This window comes from Dermacentor andersoni, chromosome 6 (assembly GCF_023375885.2).
Source record: "Dermacentor andersoni chromosome 6, qqDerAnde1_hic_scaffold, whole genome shotgun sequence".
In the NCBI taxonomy this organism is placed as follows: Eukaryota; Metazoa; Arthropoda; class Arachnida; order Ixodida; family Ixodidae; genus Dermacentor; species Dermacentor andersoni.
Window position 1 is genome coordinate 28,448,772 of NC_092819.1, and position 18,273 is coordinate 28,467,044.

Genomic DNA, 18,273 nt, shown 5'->3' on the forward strand with positions numbered 1-18,273 from the left:
AGGCTGTAATGCTGAACCACATGTAGCCAGTCTCCGCACTAGCAACACTGTGGAGGCTGTGAATGGCACTTCAATACAGCACCATGATGTCACGTGCAAGTCATCGATAGGACCTTGAAGTTTCAAGGCACATAAAATATGTGGTGCCCAATGGCTGACACCGTCATATAGCAGCAAGACCAGATGCACACACTACTGAAACACTTAGCTTCAAATGTGTGCCATATTTATCATTGAGCACAGCAGAAGAGTCAAACGAATAAGCAAGACCCTTAAACCCACAAGTGCTGAAGATTTAGTGATATACTGCATTTCGGGCATATAACTATTGTCGCCATTTAAACCCCAGGTACAAAAGAAAAAAGTAATCGATGGCTATAATCAGAGCAAATAACAGCGTATGTTCAAACTTTAGTAAGAGTAACTTTTTGCACAAAGCGAAGCTCTAGGAACAATTACTTAGTAATGGCCACATTTTTCACTGCTTCCCTGCTTTGGCTAATGAACCATCCTTACAAACAGATGGTCTATTCATTTTGCTGCTTTGTATAGAAATGTGGTGCAGCTTAACGGCAATGCACCTTCCAATGCTGTGAAGCTGCACCTCAAGGGAACATCTACGTGTAACTGTGCCACCACTGTGCCGTTAATTTTGTAGCTTGAGAAGGCTACATACTGGGTGCCTGATCCATGGACTGGCGGGCACGATGCACAGCTTCGTTCAACAAGTCATCCAGCAACATTCCCTCGCCAGTGCCTTTGCGGCTGCTAACGCCCCGGATGCGCCCGAAAGGCACATGCTGCACTCGGTCTGACCAACCCACACCCAGTTGCTCCAACACCAGCGCCAGCCGTCGAAAGTGTTCTGCCTGTGAACGATCCACCTGCACACACAAGTCACTAGAGGGGCACCATCTTAAAGTAACAACCAATTAAAAAGCAATTTTCATAAGCTGAGCACTGCAAATCATTGAGCTATGGAAACAGCATCATAGTGGAACACAGTGTTAATTGGTCAAAGGAGCTCTTTCCATTTAACTTCCAAATGCAATCATCTTTAAAGGTTTAAATGTATTATGCCGCAGGGCAAAGTTTTGCATTAAAAAAAAAAGTTTGCAAAGAAACAGTAACCTGTAGAAAGGGTTATTTTAACAGAGCCTAGGCATGTAGCCTGGAAATCAAGTGGCAATCTGAACTGCTTTTTGTGACTATGCAGTGCTACTTTGCATCCATACCCAGCATGGTTGCTTAGTGGCTTTGGCATAACGCTGCTAAGCATGAGGTTGCAGGAACTAATCCTGGTCACAGAAGCCTCAATACAGTGGTGGCGAAATGCAAAAAGCCCATTGGGTGCACCGTTAAAAAAACTGAAGTGGTCAAAATTAATCCAGAGTCCTCCACTACGGCCTGCCTCGTAATGAAATTGTGGTTTTGGCTCCTGAAACCCAAGAATTTTATTTTTATTTTTATGTTTGCATCCATAAACAAAATACAGCCGGGCTTTCTTTGCACGCTAAAAGTAAAAACTACATGTAAATTTGATTTTTCTGTGAAATCCATGCTCTGTAAAGCTCCGTGGAACTTCTGTTATCAACAGCACCTTTGAGAACAACTTGAATGCCCTTTGAACACTGTAATCGAAAGGCTGCCTTTTTCACAAGGCTTACTTGCCTAGTAGCTGAGCTCATTGCATTTTAAAACATGTAGTCGGGGTGGAGTAGAATGTTGTGTTACTATGTTTGGAGCACAGTTCCAAATATATAATGCAACATGCTTTCTCAAACTGGTAATCCTGCATAAAAACAAACGAACAGTTGCCTTATATTGGTACAAACATGACAGCCTTTTATTTTTATCCCCGTGGTGCAGAGATAAAGGTAACTATGAACTGTAAGCCAAGCAGGTGATAATATAATCTCAGTATTTCCATGCATGTGAACGGGGACTACTTGTGTGTGCCTACGAAAAAGAAAAAAAAAAGAACTATGACTGCTCTATCTTTCTTAGTTCACCTCTCTGTAGGATAATTTATTTCTTTTGTGGGAATAATGTTTCTTAATCTTAAAAAGTGCATCTTGTGTATTAAGACAGTGAATTCAAAGCAAAAGCTGGCAACCACATTTAGTGCTTTTTCCTCTTCAGTGTGCTCCGGAACCGCTACTCACAGTATGTCATCACATGTTGCTTGAAAAAAACTTTGCGAATGTCACACAGCTACTCCTTGCTCGAATACAATCTATTAGTGAGCCAATGTGGTATGCATGAAATCATCTGAGCACACTCACTGTGCTCCCAGGTACTCACTACGTAGTAGGCCCAGTCGAAGTCGTACTTCTCTTTCCGCTCCAAGGCAGCCACGACATCCCTGGATCAGAAATATATACAAGCACCATATGACAATGCTCATGCCCAATGCAAACAAAGCGCATGGGAGTTTGCAAGGAGGCTCGTGAAATTCCTGGGACTGTATTCTGATTATCATCCTGAGAAAGTGTGGTCTGAATGGTTCGAGAAGCGAAAATGATAGTGCAAACCCAAGAGTGACAAAAAGCCCCAGCATGCAGAAAGCACCATTTTCTTGCCATGATTAACTTTTCCACCTATCTCAACTATTATTTTTCTAAAGATAAATCAAGTAACGATGTGTAATGCCCCAAGCAATGCATGGGTATAAGAGATGCCATAATGAGATGTCCATTAATTTCTAACCCCTAAATCTAAGCAGACAAGCATTTTTGCATTCTGCTGCCACTGGAACATGGCTACTATGGCTGGGAATCAAACTTGCGGCCTCACGCTAAGGAGGTCCTCCCACACGATTGCAGGTACGACCGCCTTTCTGTCGACAGACGTGTAAGTACCTTATAAATGCTACATATACATTGAAACAAAAATGTCTGAAAAGAATGAATTCTACAAATAGCCTCTTTCTTGCAAGAAAGCAGAGAAATTCTAGGTTGTCTTTCTTCATGACCATAGCTCCAACACAACTACAGTGAAGCTGCTTTCCAATGCCACACCATGTTGCATAAGTCCATGCAGAAGCAGTAGAGGCGTGATGTTCGAGACCACAGCCCACTACCGATTTTGGAAGCTACAAAGAGTTCACTGCTGCAATTGACAGTCATTGCACCAATGCTTTCCATCGCAACTGAACAGAATCACCAACTTCTGCTCTTTAGCCGATCAAACATTGCAAATGGTCTCCACAGATGTCTGTGTAGAGTGCATAATTATAGCCCGAACGCTATTTTGGTGTCATGGAACATGACTCACAGCAGCAAATGCATGACTCTAATGTAAAAAGCCAGCATTGGTTTAAGTCAAGGCTAGATGACCATACATGCTCACTCCAGTTGAATTTAAAAATATTGTTTGCGGCGTTAGTGTTCTCATCAAAGGAAAATAATATAGGATTGCACATTAACAATTGTGCCTCGAACAACGCGTTCCACCAACAGGTATATAAAATATTGTAGGTCACTGCAGTATTCGCCCTTTGTGCTCTCTGGTTAAGCTCTGCGTCTAGAGATGTCGCTACCAGCACTGTTGCTGCCTTCCATGGCTCCAGTAACCTGGTAATCTGTGAACAGTAAGAAGTTTACAGACAATTTATGGACAAGTTAAACTATCTTATTATCACATACCCTGCCTATACTGTGCCGAGGAAAGCATATGTCACCTTGAAAAAAAAAAAAAGTCCACTTGTCGAAATGTTGGCTTTTGCTTTTACCTTGTTCTCATTCAGCTCATCGTCTTGAATTTCCATCTCCTGCCTTCCCTGTGTTACATACCTAGTCAGATAAAGGCTGGCACCAGAGCTCTTCGCCAGTGGGACGAACTCCTGACATTCGATGCCCAAGACACCATCCCTGCAAGCCACATCAAGCACAACTACGAATAAAGAGGTGGTCAAAAAGCTGTGTCACACACTGCTATTACTATTAACTGAGTTACTCTGGCATCAGCCATATGCTAACAATAATGTTGCCCGCATTACAAATGTTTTCAACGCTAGATTTGCAAGTGTCACTATATGCAGATTCAGTAATCAACAAAACCAGGGAATGTTGCACGCCACTATAGAATATGTGAACGTGTACACTATAATTTTACAAAACATATACACTGGGGAAGTGCAGGCTACAGGAAAGAAGTTCATGCATGACATTCAGTGCCTTCAAAAAGAAGTCAGAAGTTGCACAAGGATGCCTATAGTTGCAATTTCTCATAACAATGACAACCACGTTGATCAAAGGCGGCACAGCATACTTGTACAATAAAGAGTGAGCATATTGTTAGTCACTGAAGCCTTACCTTGCGTCACATGCATGATTATTTTATCATAATACCGTCTCATGTCTAGCATTCATCTACCATACTTTGTAAATTATTGGCAGAAATGATAAAACATTTTGCAAGACCAATAACCAATTTGACCAGTTTAAGCACTAACCACGAAAAAACCAGCAAAGTCACTTGCTATTTAAACCCCTTCCATGCCTTGTACAAGCTGGGTTTGTCCATGAATTTCTGGTAAAAATGACCAAGGACGAGCTAAGCTCCTCTATGGTATTTTTCATTTTCTCGCAATGCCATGGGTGGAAATAATTTTGTCTGAGTGCTTTGTTTAGCTTCTGGTAGATGGCAGCACTCATTCCATGAAGCAGGACAAGCAGGAGTGAGTTTCTTCTAGACGAGAAAGTAAAATGTTTTGTGGTCTTTAAAATGGCACTGCCGGCAGGTCGAGCTTTGCTGGCTTCATCTTAGAAAAGAAAGGCTGGCGTTAGTAATGAATTGAGTGATTCCAAAAATGAAACATTCAGTTCCTCAAGTGAGAAAGACTTGAGTTTCTTGATGCACCCTGCTCATTGTTAGAGAGTGAAAACGAAGGTGAGAGCAGCGCTTCTGATGACTTAGATGCCGCAAGGCAATGATGTGAACTCAATGTAAACAATGCCTGTACATATCTGCCTCGCCTCCTGTCTTCGGCACCTCCAGGTAAAATGTTTGCTGTTGAGAACATAAGTGACTCATTGGAGTCGAGCATCAAGTGTTGTGTTCTTTTTTCATGCCTATTACATGGATGCAGTGTAGTGCCATTAAGCTTTACTTTTGAAATAACAGTTGATAGTTTTAATAAATAAATTCATAAACTATTGTTTGTATTTTTTTCACCAAAATTTTGCAATAAAAAATTTTGATAATTTTTGGTGAGAACTAGGGATAACAGCGTGGCACAGAGGGGATTAACAAACAATACATCTGCTGTAAGGTGAGTTTTGAAGGCTTTGCAGATTCCACACTAATAAAGCAATGTGCACTTTGCTCTCTTTGATCTCTCTGGATCGCAAACCCTCAACTACAGTGAACAAATGAACAAACCTTCGAGAAGTGAGCCTTCCCTCCGCGCGTAGTCGCTCCAATAGGTCAAGGGCAGCATGACTGTGCCTGGATTCTGCATCCAGCACATCAAAGGATATGCCCAAGCGCTGTAATGAGGCATCACAGAAAGCACATTTAAACAGCGTCAGCACTATGGGGTAAAAACCATGGAACATGTTTGTGCAACCACTTTTGGATACATTATTGTTACTAAACAACAAGTAGTAAAAATACGCTTGGTTTACAAACTAAGGATTCAGGGAATGTTTCTAACACAAAACTGTGCTGGCCTGCAGGCAACTTTTGTAATGCTTGCAAAAGAGAGAGAGCACAATAGTAAATTTTGCAAAGGGTTCATGGAAGGGAGTATTCTTTCTATATATTTATTTCTCAATACTGCAGAACACCTTGTGGTCTATACAGCAGGGGCCATACAAGTAACACTCCAGAGTGATAACAAGCAAGTAACTATCAGACAAGCAATAAAAAACGAAAACAAAGATGCAGTAAAAGCAAGCAAGACATAAGACATTAATTACAATCACAATACATGCGTTCCAATTGGTGTACAAATTTACTTGCATCAAACACAGTGGAGGGTAGAGCGTTCCAGTTTGACATTGTTTTAGGAAAAAGCTGTATTTATATGCATTTGTCTTACAGAAATTGGAGCAACTGCCCTTTTATTGGTATGTCTAGTTGTCCTAGCAGTGTGAGGTCATAGGCAGTTTGGTCATTTCACCTTTATATTCCTGCAAGACAGTTGCATAGGAAAACCAGCTGACTGACCCTACTGTGGGATTCTAAAGATGGGATGTTATGTTGGCTCATTCATTAATAACAAGGGTGAGTCAGTCACCCTGTGCTTATTAAAGATGGAACAGACTGCTTTTCTTTGTATACATGCAAACTCTTGAATATTGCTTTTGCTGCAGAGATCCAACACGAATTGTACACCAGAAGCTTAAAGCTAGGAGGTGCCATTCTAAGTTTCCTTTTCATAAACCACAACCTTTGTGGTGCAGAAATACAAATAGCCTATATATGTGACGACCAGGCAAGTTTGTTATTCAATGTAATACCAAGACACTTGTATTTATTTGCTTCAAGTATGTCACGCTGGTTAAAGGAGTATGTAAACGTGTTAGGGCTTTTACTTCTCATAACTATTTTCTCTATTTGTTTCCATGTCCCATCAAGTACACCAGTCTCCAATGACCTGTATGTTTTCTTGTAATATTATATGATCATTTCGAATTTCAATTTCCTTAAAAACGGCATAATCATCTGCAAACAGACAGGTACAAACACCACCATGAATCAAGTCTACCAAGTCATTAACATAAATAATAAGCAATAGTGGTCCCAATACACTTCCCTGAGGCACTCAAGTGGTAATATATGCAACAGGTCTGAAGAGTGACCCAAACATGTACAAATTGCTGCCTCTCCCGAAGGTAGGCACTAATCAATTTAATATTTAACAAAAGAACCAAACATTTTAACTTGTGTAATAACTTCTCATGTGGCATTTTAGCAAGCTCATTAAAAAAAAGCTAAGAGCAAAGCGTCCAGCTGACCCACCATATCAAGAATATATGCAAAATTATGTACTGTTGAAACCAGTTGCGTAACTGTGGACATGTGTTCTCTAAAACCATGTTGACAGGGTGATAAAAAATTCCACCTTTCAAAGAAATTGAAAATGATCTTTGAAATGGCGTGTTCCAACAGTTTAGAACATGTGCTTGCAATCGATGTGGGTCAATAGTCATACATAGATAAATGGTCACCTTTTTTGTGAACAGCAGTAATGTGCGCTACACGCTAGTCATCTGGAATTTCACCTGCTGCACTTGATAAATTGAAGAAAACTGTCACAAACTGAGATATTTGGTCCATGTACCAAAGCATAGAAACATCTGGATACCATCCAGCCCTTAAGGCTTTCTTAAGGTTAGCATTAAGAAGCATAGATATGACGCCTTCACATGTCACTGTTAGGCCATCGGCTAAGCATGATTCTGCACTCTGAGGCGCGTAGTTATCGCCCCTCATAAAGAAACTGTGAAAGTAATTACTGAAATTCTCTGCAATTTGTTGATCATCAGCAGTTATGGCAACACCAATTTTCATTTTAGAAACATCCTTGCCTGTATACTTTATTTCAAAAAAACGCCAGAACTTCTGGCTGTCACATTTATTAAACTGAGAAAGATAATGATTGAAGTAAGCACTTTGAGACTCTGTCACTTTTGCTAAGAAGTTAAGTTTCAGTTGAACAAAAATGGAAGATGATGTCATTTTCTGCTTGCGGGGCTGTTGAATTTTACACTTTGTATGAATAATATCTAGTTATCCAAGGGTTAGAATGTTACTTGTGTATAGTTTTAGTAGGTATAAATTTCATAACGCAAAATTTGACAGCTTCACGCAACCCCTTTTATGAAGTCTCAATATTATTTACCTTAAGATGGAGATGAACATCTAAATAATCATTTACCGAGACAGCATTACAAAAATTCCGAACTGCTGACAAAGTTTTTGTAAGTTTAGGCCTGCTACTAGTTAGCTCCCAATAAAAACAGATCAAATCATGACCTGAAATTTCCTGCTAAACTGATGCCAACATGCCACTAAACATTTGTTATAACCAGGTTGAGAATGGATCTACCGTGTGAGCACTGCCACACCACCTGCTCCAAATTCAGACACATCACATGCCAGATGACATCATTCCTATAGAACATCCATACTTCAGTTGTTCCCAATTAATTGCAGGGAGGTTAAGACCACCCATCACAATAACATTTCTATTATGTAGGCTGAGTAAATGGTTGTACAGTTTTGACAAGTACACATCACTTACATCACAAGAGCAGTACACTGCATAAAGAACTAATCGAATCCCACAAAAACACACACTGAGCAGCAAACTTTGACAATCAGCGATTTGATCACCGGCACTAACATCGACGGAATGCTTTGCAAGTACAGCCAGGTCACCTCCTTGAGAACCCCTGTCATGGCGATACAAGCAGTATCCTGGTGGTGCGATTTCATGATCACGAATATTGTCATGAAGCCAAATTTCACTAATCAAGCACACATGTGGATTATATAAGAGCAACAGAGATTCCAATGTGTCCGTTTTGCTTAGCATACTTCTGGCATTTTACAAAAGGAGGTAGAATTGATGTACCTTCTGTTCCTAGCTCTAGAGCGACTGAAGGTTTTTGCTTTATAGTACTTTGCATGCTATCGTATAGTCGTCCCAAACGTAACACTGATCATTGATGCGCAACTTATCATTTACCAAACTTATCCTTTTCCCTTCAACATTGTCTGCCTTTGCACTTACCTAAAGCAGCTTACATTCTTGGAGTGTGTCCGCAGAATAATCATTTTGCAAGTATGTTTGTGCTGGTGTGTATTATCAGGTGATAAAAGCATGAAAAAAATGGGGGTTTCCTTACAGGGCTTTCATGAAACCTCCTTGTGAGCTGTGAGGCCGCTTGCTGCGGACAAGAATATACTACTGCTGAACGCCAACTTAATCATTAATCGCTGATAGATTGTTGGCATCTCTCATACAACCCTTCCCACTTCCACAAGAAAATAAAATAGGCAAAAGGCAGTGGACGGCCACAAAGCTGCCACATGAAGGTGAACACATGCAAATGAATATGCTGGAGAAGGAAGGAGAGGAGCACCAATAAAACTTAACCTTAGAAGTAGTAGAAAGTGGTTGTCGTTGTCCACCTTTATTGTCTCTGTGATTTTTGTCGAGCTTAATTACTACTTCAATTATGGAAAACTAACTGGCCCAACAATCAACTCTTCTAGAATAAAGGAATACTGACAGGCAATTTTTGGTCTTGTTCTTATTGCGTTATTAGATAGCCATCAACACAGCAATTACACTATGAAGCCTCAATTTCCTGAGAGCACGACAAATAATGAATTATGTTACTTTTTACTGATCATTTCAAAATGCGTGTGAAAAGCAGCACAGCTTCGGACGTGAAAAAGGAGACTCGACATGTCATCGAAACCCGTTGTTTCGGCCTTGTGGTACCAGATACCAGTGGCATGTATGCACACACTATGGCCATGCTGTGGAAAGCTGAGAGCAGAGTCGATTCAGCCCTTGACAGGATGAGAGGGGAGAGCATGTCCCATTGCGTCGATGAGAAAAGCGCGCAATTGGAAGGCCTGATTTGATAGCTTGTGGCAACGTGGTTATCACATGGCCTTCAAACACTACCAGATTGGCAGGTGGGCTCTTAGTTGCGATACCACATGACCAAACTCCGCTGTGCTTGACGTATGTCTCAAACAAGTCATTTAAAATGTACTGCAATTAAATATTTTGGGGGCTCTCAAGTAACTGAGGTTTCTAATTAAATTATGCAGTTGACAGACATCTGAAAATGCAAGAAAAATGGATGACAATATTTTTGTGTCAGCACTCCTTTAAGAAATAGGAAGGAAGGAAACTGCTGCTGGTCACACTGTAACTGTCTAGCTTTGTTTGCTGACGCTTGAATGGTGGCCAGCAGAGGGTGGTGATGGCATGCGAGACAGTGCTGACTAATGCCATAAAGCAAGGGACTAAAACAAAGAAAATCTGATTGGATGGCATGTAAACAAGATGAACTGCATCTATAAATAAAAGGTGATAAGGACAAGATGAGCTCATATACGCCAGTTAGAGTAACATCGGTGATATACAGAATGGCAATGCAAGCCAAAAAATTAGAACTGTAGAAGCGGGTAGAGAAAAACGATATACTGGGGGAACTACAGAATGGGTGCAGGCCAGGCAGATGCTTAGAGAATATGTTTGTGCTAATTCAGTGTATAGAGAATTCAATAGCTCAGGCTTAACCTTTATGGATAGTATTTCTAGATATTAAGGAAGTCCACAACAATGTAAACAGGCAATTGTTATGGGATATTCTTAAGCACGAAGGCATAGGTAACAATTTCATGGAGCTGCTGAGGGACGTATATAAAGTTCAGTGTTTGACGGAAGCCCGTCTGGTCGGGATGAAACATGGTTAAAAGGTAAACAAAAACCCGGGGCACTTCGCAGACCAAATAAAGATTTAAAAGAAAAGAAACTACGGCAATCACTCGTCAATGTTAAGGACAAATTACCAAAAGAGAAATTCCCAGGTGTTGTGTACGTTGTCCCATGCGCGGATTGCAACTACGTGTACATTGGCGAAACTGGTGACTTTGAAAGGCGTCTTAAACAGCACAATTATGACGTCAAAAAAGAAAATGCGAAATTCAGTGCTTTGGCTGAGCATGCCACTTCAAGCGGCCACGCAATCGACTGGGGGAAGGCACGTGTCCTTGCCAGGGAAAAAGGGCTATCTCGACGCCTTTATCTTGAGTCGCTCATGATTCAGACTACGCCACACACTCTGAACAGGAGCGATGGCAATCTGCCGTCAGTGTATGCGCGCTGCCTGGGTCACGTGTTCAAGACTATTTAAGCGAGCTGCTCGAGCACCTTTGTTTATTTTACCTGTGAACAAGGCTCCCGTGTGGGAGCCGAAACGTCTTCTTTTCTTTTAAATCTTTATTTGGTCGGCGAAGTGCCCCGGGTTTTTGTTTACCTTTTAACCAGAGACGTATATAAAAACAACCGAGTACAATTTGTATGAGAAGGCTGGAAATGCAATAAAGTGGTGGAAATTCACCAAGGACTGAAGCAAGTATGTCCTCTGTCTCCATTGTTGCTCATGCTTTATGTCAAAGGCATAGAAAGATGAATGGAAAACAGTGAATTAGGGTTTAGGGTTTGATTTATCTTACGTTCGTAATAGGTGAAGGGTGCAACAGAAGGTGCCTGCACTGATGTATGCAAACGACATAGTGCTACTAGCAGACAATGTAAGACATATTTACAGAGACCTGCGAATATCTGTGACAATACAGCGACAAATCTCGGTCTTAAAGGCAACTCTGGCATTTTTTTAAACCATATTAGGATATTGTCATTTTCAAATGGCAGCGACGGTCCTGTCACCAGTAGGGTGACTCAATTTGCTTAGAAGATCATCAATACATTAAATAACCAATAAACTAGGTAAGATCCTATGCTACCATAAATGTAAACATGGAGAATGCAGGCTAAAGACGCAGTACACGAGGCTCTAATGCCAAAAAAGCGAAGCTGACAATATCTTCTGATGACACGGGGACTTTTCACAGCTCTTTCAAACTATACAGTGGTGATTTCAGCGACAATTTCTGTGACAGTATGAGCTCTGAAGGATCACCATTTGCGTCTGACCCGCCGCAGCTGCACGAGGCAGCTGACGTGCCTAAGCTCAATGCATTGTGCTGCAGCAAGACGAAGAGAAGCACCGGTTATTACGTCTCTCAAAACGATGATTGTCGGCCATTGTCTCGCAGAAAAAGTAGCCAGCTTTATAGTTTCTGGACAAAGTGGCGGTGTAGTCTCTGACGTCACAAACACAGGGTGCCCAGTAAAATGTGACACATTTGTAGGGCATGAGTCAGGAAAACGCAACCAATCTTTAAAATTCATATTCAAGAAAACTAAATGTCTTGCAGTTATATCATTCGGCATATATAATCATAAAAATCACTGAAGTTGCCCTTTAAGTTTAGCACAGAGAAATTGCGAATTATGATCTTTAATGAAAAGATGAGTAATTACGTGGTGTCAATTCAACAGCAAGTCATACCCATAGTCAAGCAATATAAATACCACACTTAAACGAAGTAAAGGTTTACTCAAGCGCCCACCAAGATAATTTGAAAATAAAGGGGAAGCGTAATGCAGCAATAATGAAACATAGACCCTTTTGCGGCTACAATAAATATGAGGTGGTGCGTGGAATCTGGAAAGGAGTAATGATGCCAGCGCTAATTTGTGCAAGTGCCATTCTGTGCTTAAAATCAGATATCTTGTTGGGGTTGGATGTTAACCGAAGATCGGTAAGCCAGTTGGCCTTGAGCACCCCCAGTAAAACCACAAATGAGGCATTGTGAAGTGACGTGGGTTGAGCCTCTTTGGAAGTCAGAGAAGCACCAAGCAAAATTAGTTTTGAAGAAAGACTCAAGAACATGGATGAAAATAAATGCGCGGCTAAAGTGCACAAGTATCCGTACCTGAAAAGCATGGACAGAGAATGGAGTAAGAGATTAAGAATGTTGGCAACCAAGTACAGGGTAATTCAAAGTGAGAGAGACAGTGAACTGAATGCAAAGAATGGAAACAAAAAAAGACCATGGATATTGGCAAGAACAGGAAGAAAGAAATTAGAAGGAAAAATCTGTACAATAAATGGAAGGGCAGTGCATCACTATTTGAGGCACGAGCAGGTTGCCCAAGGACAAAAACATACCGGAGTAAATATTCACAACAAGATGATGTATGTGTTTGCTGCAGCAAAAATCTGGAGACCACTCAGCATATACCCTAATGAAATCCAAAGGGATTCACACAGTGAGACCCATAGGTAATGTACACCTTCCAGAAGCACTTGAATTTGAAGTGGAAGGAAACATCAACCAGTCAGCAGCTGGAATAAGCAAGAGAGGCTTTGAGTGTTGGTGGAAAAAAAGCAGGGAAGAGATTGATATGACTGGGTCCGTTACAAACATAGGTAGCGGTACAAGGTAGATGGAGAAGTTTTGAGGAAGAGAAGAAAAAATTAAAGCGATGTATACAAAACTGCTGGAATGAAAAGCATGTATGTAGCATACCTGATTAACTCAAGCAGGCTAGATGACTTTGTCACCACCCCGTTTCAAAGAGGATGCCAATAAATCATCATCATCATGAAGCACACGGAGAGAAAATACAAAAAGGAAAATGTAAGAGGAGCAAACAATATACACTTGTTTAAAAATAGCAATGCAGACAAAGAAGCAGCAACAATATTTTACTAATGCATGCACACGAATTCCAACGTTTGTGCATGTGGCACTAAATTTTCAGCCTGTAACTGATTAAAGATGTGATCAGAAGAGTTGTTGAGTCAGACAGCCCTAGTGTCATGTCAGGTAGTGCGCAGTGGTCGTATGGGGAGCAGAAATGCTGCGAGATCGGCAGATGTTTCCGATTATAATGAGACACTGTGCTCAGTGTTACTATGCTGTGTAGAAGTGGAAGCATCACCAGAGGTGGCAGACCAAGAAATTACTTAAGTTGTATAGAATGTTGCAGTCCTTTTTCACAGAGGTTCATAGCTAAGCAGACCCATTTAAAAGACAAATTCTATGAAGCAGATAGATGGATAAATTTATCAGTCATACTTTCACACTAGTGTCCCTGTATAGGAGCATATAGCAAGACAGTATTTTACCCAGCAACCACTTTTGTAGGTTGTATTTAACATTATGAAAGGTGGTGCACAAACCATCTAAATTATGGAAAAGCACAAGGAAGGAAAACAGCTTTCTAACGGCAGATGTCAATGCATCATGAATAGAGGTATGTACATCCATGAGCAAAATTATACAGAACAGGGATCCCACAATACAAACGATCTTCTTTCGCTGCCTATACATGTAATTTGAAATTGACAACAGCAGTTCAAACTATGTAGAGCACTCATCAATTTCAGCTTGTGTGCCTGAGTTAAGAGTAAATTGAGTTTTTTCAATGAGCCCATCATTCACATACTTTTGCTTACAGGCATACCCTCAGTGTTTACAAGCTCATAACTAAGTTCAATGTTTTGCAGCTTCTTTGCATTTATGACAAACACAGGCTTTTAAACGTCAAGCTAAAGAAATTTTGTTGGAGAAACAAATAATTTATCAATACTAAACAATATTGCACATAACTTATATGAAAATTATATTAGTTTTGTCATACATAGACAGAAGTGCATGGTGGTTTCTTTTTTTCTCTCCCTCTCTTTCTTTACTACTGTATGAGAAGTATCCGTTATTAGCTGCTTTTGTAAGTGTGAGATACCACTTTGTTATTGCTCATGTTGTTCTTTGATGCATCAAATGTGTATTGTGTAAGACACGTGTATCTATTGCGAACCACAGATGCAGAAGCCACTGTCAGGCACATAAAGCCCTTTTTTGCTTCTGTCCCTTTTAACGCGATAGCATTAAGGGCCCCATGTCGCAGAAAATCCAGCATCGGCGTTCGTCATCCCACGTCTGACGTCCAGTGTCAGACATCGCTTCAGCAAAAAGAATTTCGAACCAAATTCCGAACCATGCATACCCAACCACTATTCTACCACCAAAGTTGCTCATACCTTGCTTTTCATTCTTTACAAAGTTATTCCTCAAAATTTTGAGAACGGCAGCCCACAAACAAATGTAATGGAAAAAAAGAAACACCGACAACACATATCTTTTATGTTAGCTCTTCTCAGACTGAAATATTAAAAGTGCGAAAGAATAATAGGAGATCAATGCACACAAGAGGCCGCATTTCCAACAGAAAGCTTGCCTTCGTGCATAGTGTTTGCCGCCAGCATTTCCCGGTAAATGTTACATAAGCTGCAGTTCCTGGGAAGCATGAAAAGCAGTCAGGGGTCTTTGAATGCTATCATGTTCCACTCTTAATGGCAAAGCTTAAGCGTCGTCCAAGTTTTTCTTGTGTGTGTATGCAAGAAAGAATTACACTACTACTACTACTACTACTATAACAAGACAAAGAGGGTCTTCTTACCTTGTACTGCTGGCCATAGCCATCCAAGCTTAATTGCCGCCACTGTTGCCACTGGTCAAGTGCCTCCTGCTGACCTGTCATACAACCATCATGCAAAATCAGTGGGTCTTACCTACTCACGCACTTACCAGCTTCAAGGTGAGCAAAATTCCGAAGAGCCTCAGCATGAAACGAAGGGTTCTTCTCAGCTTCTGCGTTGGCAGCCACATAGACCTGGTCAACAGCAAGTTAAGAAAGACTCATTTGCCCAGCAGAAATTGCAAACTCAATTTTGTGGTTAGAATCCTGGTACAAATGATAAGCCTGTGCTCTGTACTTTACAATTCAACTTGTGATAAACCGGTAATGAACATGGTATGAGCCACAATTGTTGTTTCAGGCTGTAAACATGAATCATTGAGGCAAACCTCTGCTGTGTTCATAACTAGTCTCAGCTGACACAAGATTCCACTTTCTCATCCTGGTACTGAGTCTTTAAATTTGCAACAGCAGGCAAGATTCCACGTTCTAATCCTGGTATTTCAGTTTTCAAATTTGCAGCTGTGATATAATCAGGTAAGTCCAAAACAAGAAAAAAGCTTTTTGAAGTGCTCACTTACTGAAAGGAGGTGTTTAAGGGGATCCTTAGTGAGCTCCTTGTTACTGCCATATTTGTTGAAACCAGCTATCAGAAGACCTGCAGCAGTGGGAACAGGATAAAGCTAGGACACCTGCATCAACAGCACTTATACAGATAAACCAGGACTGCTATCTTGTACGCGTTCGAAAAGCCAACGTTCGGTTTCACCTCATGCGATAGGCCTAGATTGGCCTACGCTGCGACATCGGCGCAGCCAGGACAACCACATGAGACAAAACCGAACGTCAGCTTTTCGAATGTGTACAAGATAGCGATCCAGGTCCTCAAATATCTATGTCTTTGCTCAATAGGGCACCTCTGCTCTATATTGGGATGCTATTTACTATGTCATTATTTGGCCACTGATACAAATTAATACATACAAATCAAAATACAACAGGGACCTATACATGTACCACAAACATAATTTTAGAATCCATACAAAATATGTGTAAAGCACATGCAAACTCTCTTCCAAATCAGTGCTCCCTTAATACACAGGTTGCTGATACATTAGGTGCTGTCTTCAATACACAATGGAAAATCACAGTACACCTACAATGTACTAGACTGCCCATGCTTTCCAGACCTACAGTGGGCATCAACAGTAAGTGTGTATAAAGACAGCATGCATAACTGCTTCTCACAGATTTTACAGCCTAACAGTGTCCCTGACCCAATGCCCACCAATTCTACATCACTGTTGCTACTTCACTGTTGCTGCAAGTTGCTACTTGCAGAAACCTCACAGAAACAAGAAAGGTGACCGTGAAAGTGAACACAATCGGATACAGAAAGGCAAGGTGGCGCCACAACACATCCCACACTGTCTTTATCAGCCTATTTTGTGTACACAATGGGCTTTACTAGAGACTTCCCGTGTCTTGTATCAGCCAACGTTCACCATCCAATGCACACAAAATTTTATAATCTCACCACACTGCCATTTCATTTTCCACCTACGACTGCAGTTTCCTTCCTTTGGAACCTATTCTGACACTTTAAAAGACCACCCGTCCTCTGCTCTAGGCATTACATGGCCTGCCCAACTTGTCTTTTACCTATTAATCTCAACTAGGATGTCACCCACCCACATTTCCTCTCTCATCCATACTTCTCTGTTCCAGTCTCATAATCTTACCCCTATAGTTTTCCATTTCATCACTCGTTGCACGATCCTTCAATTCCTCTCAAATTTCTTTGTTATTCATCAAGTTTCAGCCCCATAAGGTAGCCCTGACAAAATACAATGATTGTGAAAGCGTCTGTTCAACGATGCCTTATGCGCCATCAGTGGAACCGCACATACCGCACTGGGTGCCCCAATCTCCCAGGTAGTTGAGCCGAGTGACATGGTGCCCAGCAAAGCTCAGCAGGTTGCAAAGGCTGTGGCCCAGTACTGTGGAGCGCAGGTGGCCAACATGGAATGGCTTGGCCATATTAGGTGAGCTGAAGTCCACCACAAAGCGCTGTGAAGGCACAAGGCATGGTGCACAGCCAGCTGATCGTAGAGATTCCTGCATCAAAGCAACCTGAGTGTAGCTGGACAATGCCCACCGGTGAGCTATTTGAACCATTCTTGGACAATCAAAAAGTGCGAATGGAGTTGACATGACAGCAAAGAAGACAGGAAATCCACTAACTCGCAGCTAGGTTTATTCAACGAGCATGGTAACTTTAGTTAAGTGTGATGTGCTGAAGCGTATGACCACCTAAAGAATGTAGACCTTTACGTGCCACGTCACTTATTTAATCAGACGTTAAATATCAGTGCCTTTAAAGCTGACAAACACACATGCCCACAAACATAAAAGCAGTTGAGAACTCTCAGCAATATGTCGGTTAGCGCTGACTCACCTGGAGAAATCTGGCACGGTCAATGGGCACGGCCAGCTCACCTGCCTCGAGCACCATCGCCTGAGACAGCTGCCAAATAGGTCCACATATGCGTCACGCGATGACATCTTTTAAGCCAAGATAGCCACAAGCTGCTTTATCTCATGTTTTAAATCTAAAGGGAAGTGTGAGTTTGATCATTTTGTTTATATTCCAGCTAAGTGACAGAAAGTGGAGAATGATACATTCAACGATACATACAACCCAGTTGTTTCCAAGTCTTGTAATTTCGAACATTCATTCGTGAGTATGCCTCATAGTCACTCGATCCCAAAGTAAGATTGTGTCACAGTCATTGCCAATATTGCCGTATATTAACTATAGCTGCCCAGTAGACCAAATTTTCACTTGAAAAGGATGTTGAGTCAGTTTAGAAAGATTAGATTCCTTTCTTTTTAAAACCCTTCCGCCTCCACCAGCTTTTTTATATGCAGTAGGAGTAGTGATCAATTCGACATCCGAAACTCGCGCACAGTGTGTGTGGTTACATACGTTCCTGCTGAATTCGAAAATTGCAATATTCGCACAATATTTGCAACAGGGTAACGAAAGAGTCGAGCACAAGCATACACTCACCACATTTTCCAAATCTGTTTTAAGTGGTCCTCTAAACTCATCGGAACCGATGCCAAGCGCCCCACCAAGCTCCGATTCAGAGACGACCAGGAACGGCCCGCTGCAGCTT

General features: G+C 41.3%; 1 protein-coding gene across 2 annotated transcripts in view; it reads right to left on the reverse strand.

The window, feature by feature from the left end:
• Positions 1-18,273, reverse strand: part of ArgRS-m (arginyl-tRNA synthetase, mitochondrial) — a 31,471-nt gene that overhangs the window by 12,848 nt on the left and 350 nt on the right. For both annotated transcript variants that reach the window (XR_011895109.1, XM_050170124.3), the window contains exons 3-12: positions 18,165-18,270; positions 17,550-17,618; positions 17,002-17,209; positions 15,673-15,749; positions 15,202-15,286; positions 15,074-15,147; positions 5,386-5,492; positions 3,795-3,872; positions 2,305-2,365; positions 677-884 (exon numbers count right to left, since the gene is read on the reverse strand). Coding sequence is in view for 1 of the 2 variants with exons in the window: in XM_050170124.3 (XP_050026081.2) it covers positions 677-884; positions 2,305-2,365; positions 3,795-3,872; positions 5,386-5,492; positions 15,074-15,147; positions 15,202-15,286; positions 15,673-15,749; positions 17,002-17,209; positions 17,550-17,618; positions 18,165-18,270 (1,073 nt within the window). In the remaining variant the exon portion in view is untranslated. The remainder of the gene's footprint in view (positions 1-676; positions 885-2,304; positions 2,366-3,794; positions 3,873-5,385; positions 5,493-15,073; positions 15,148-15,201; positions 15,287-15,672; positions 15,750-17,001; positions 17,210-17,549; positions 17,619-18,164; positions 18,271-18,273) is intronic.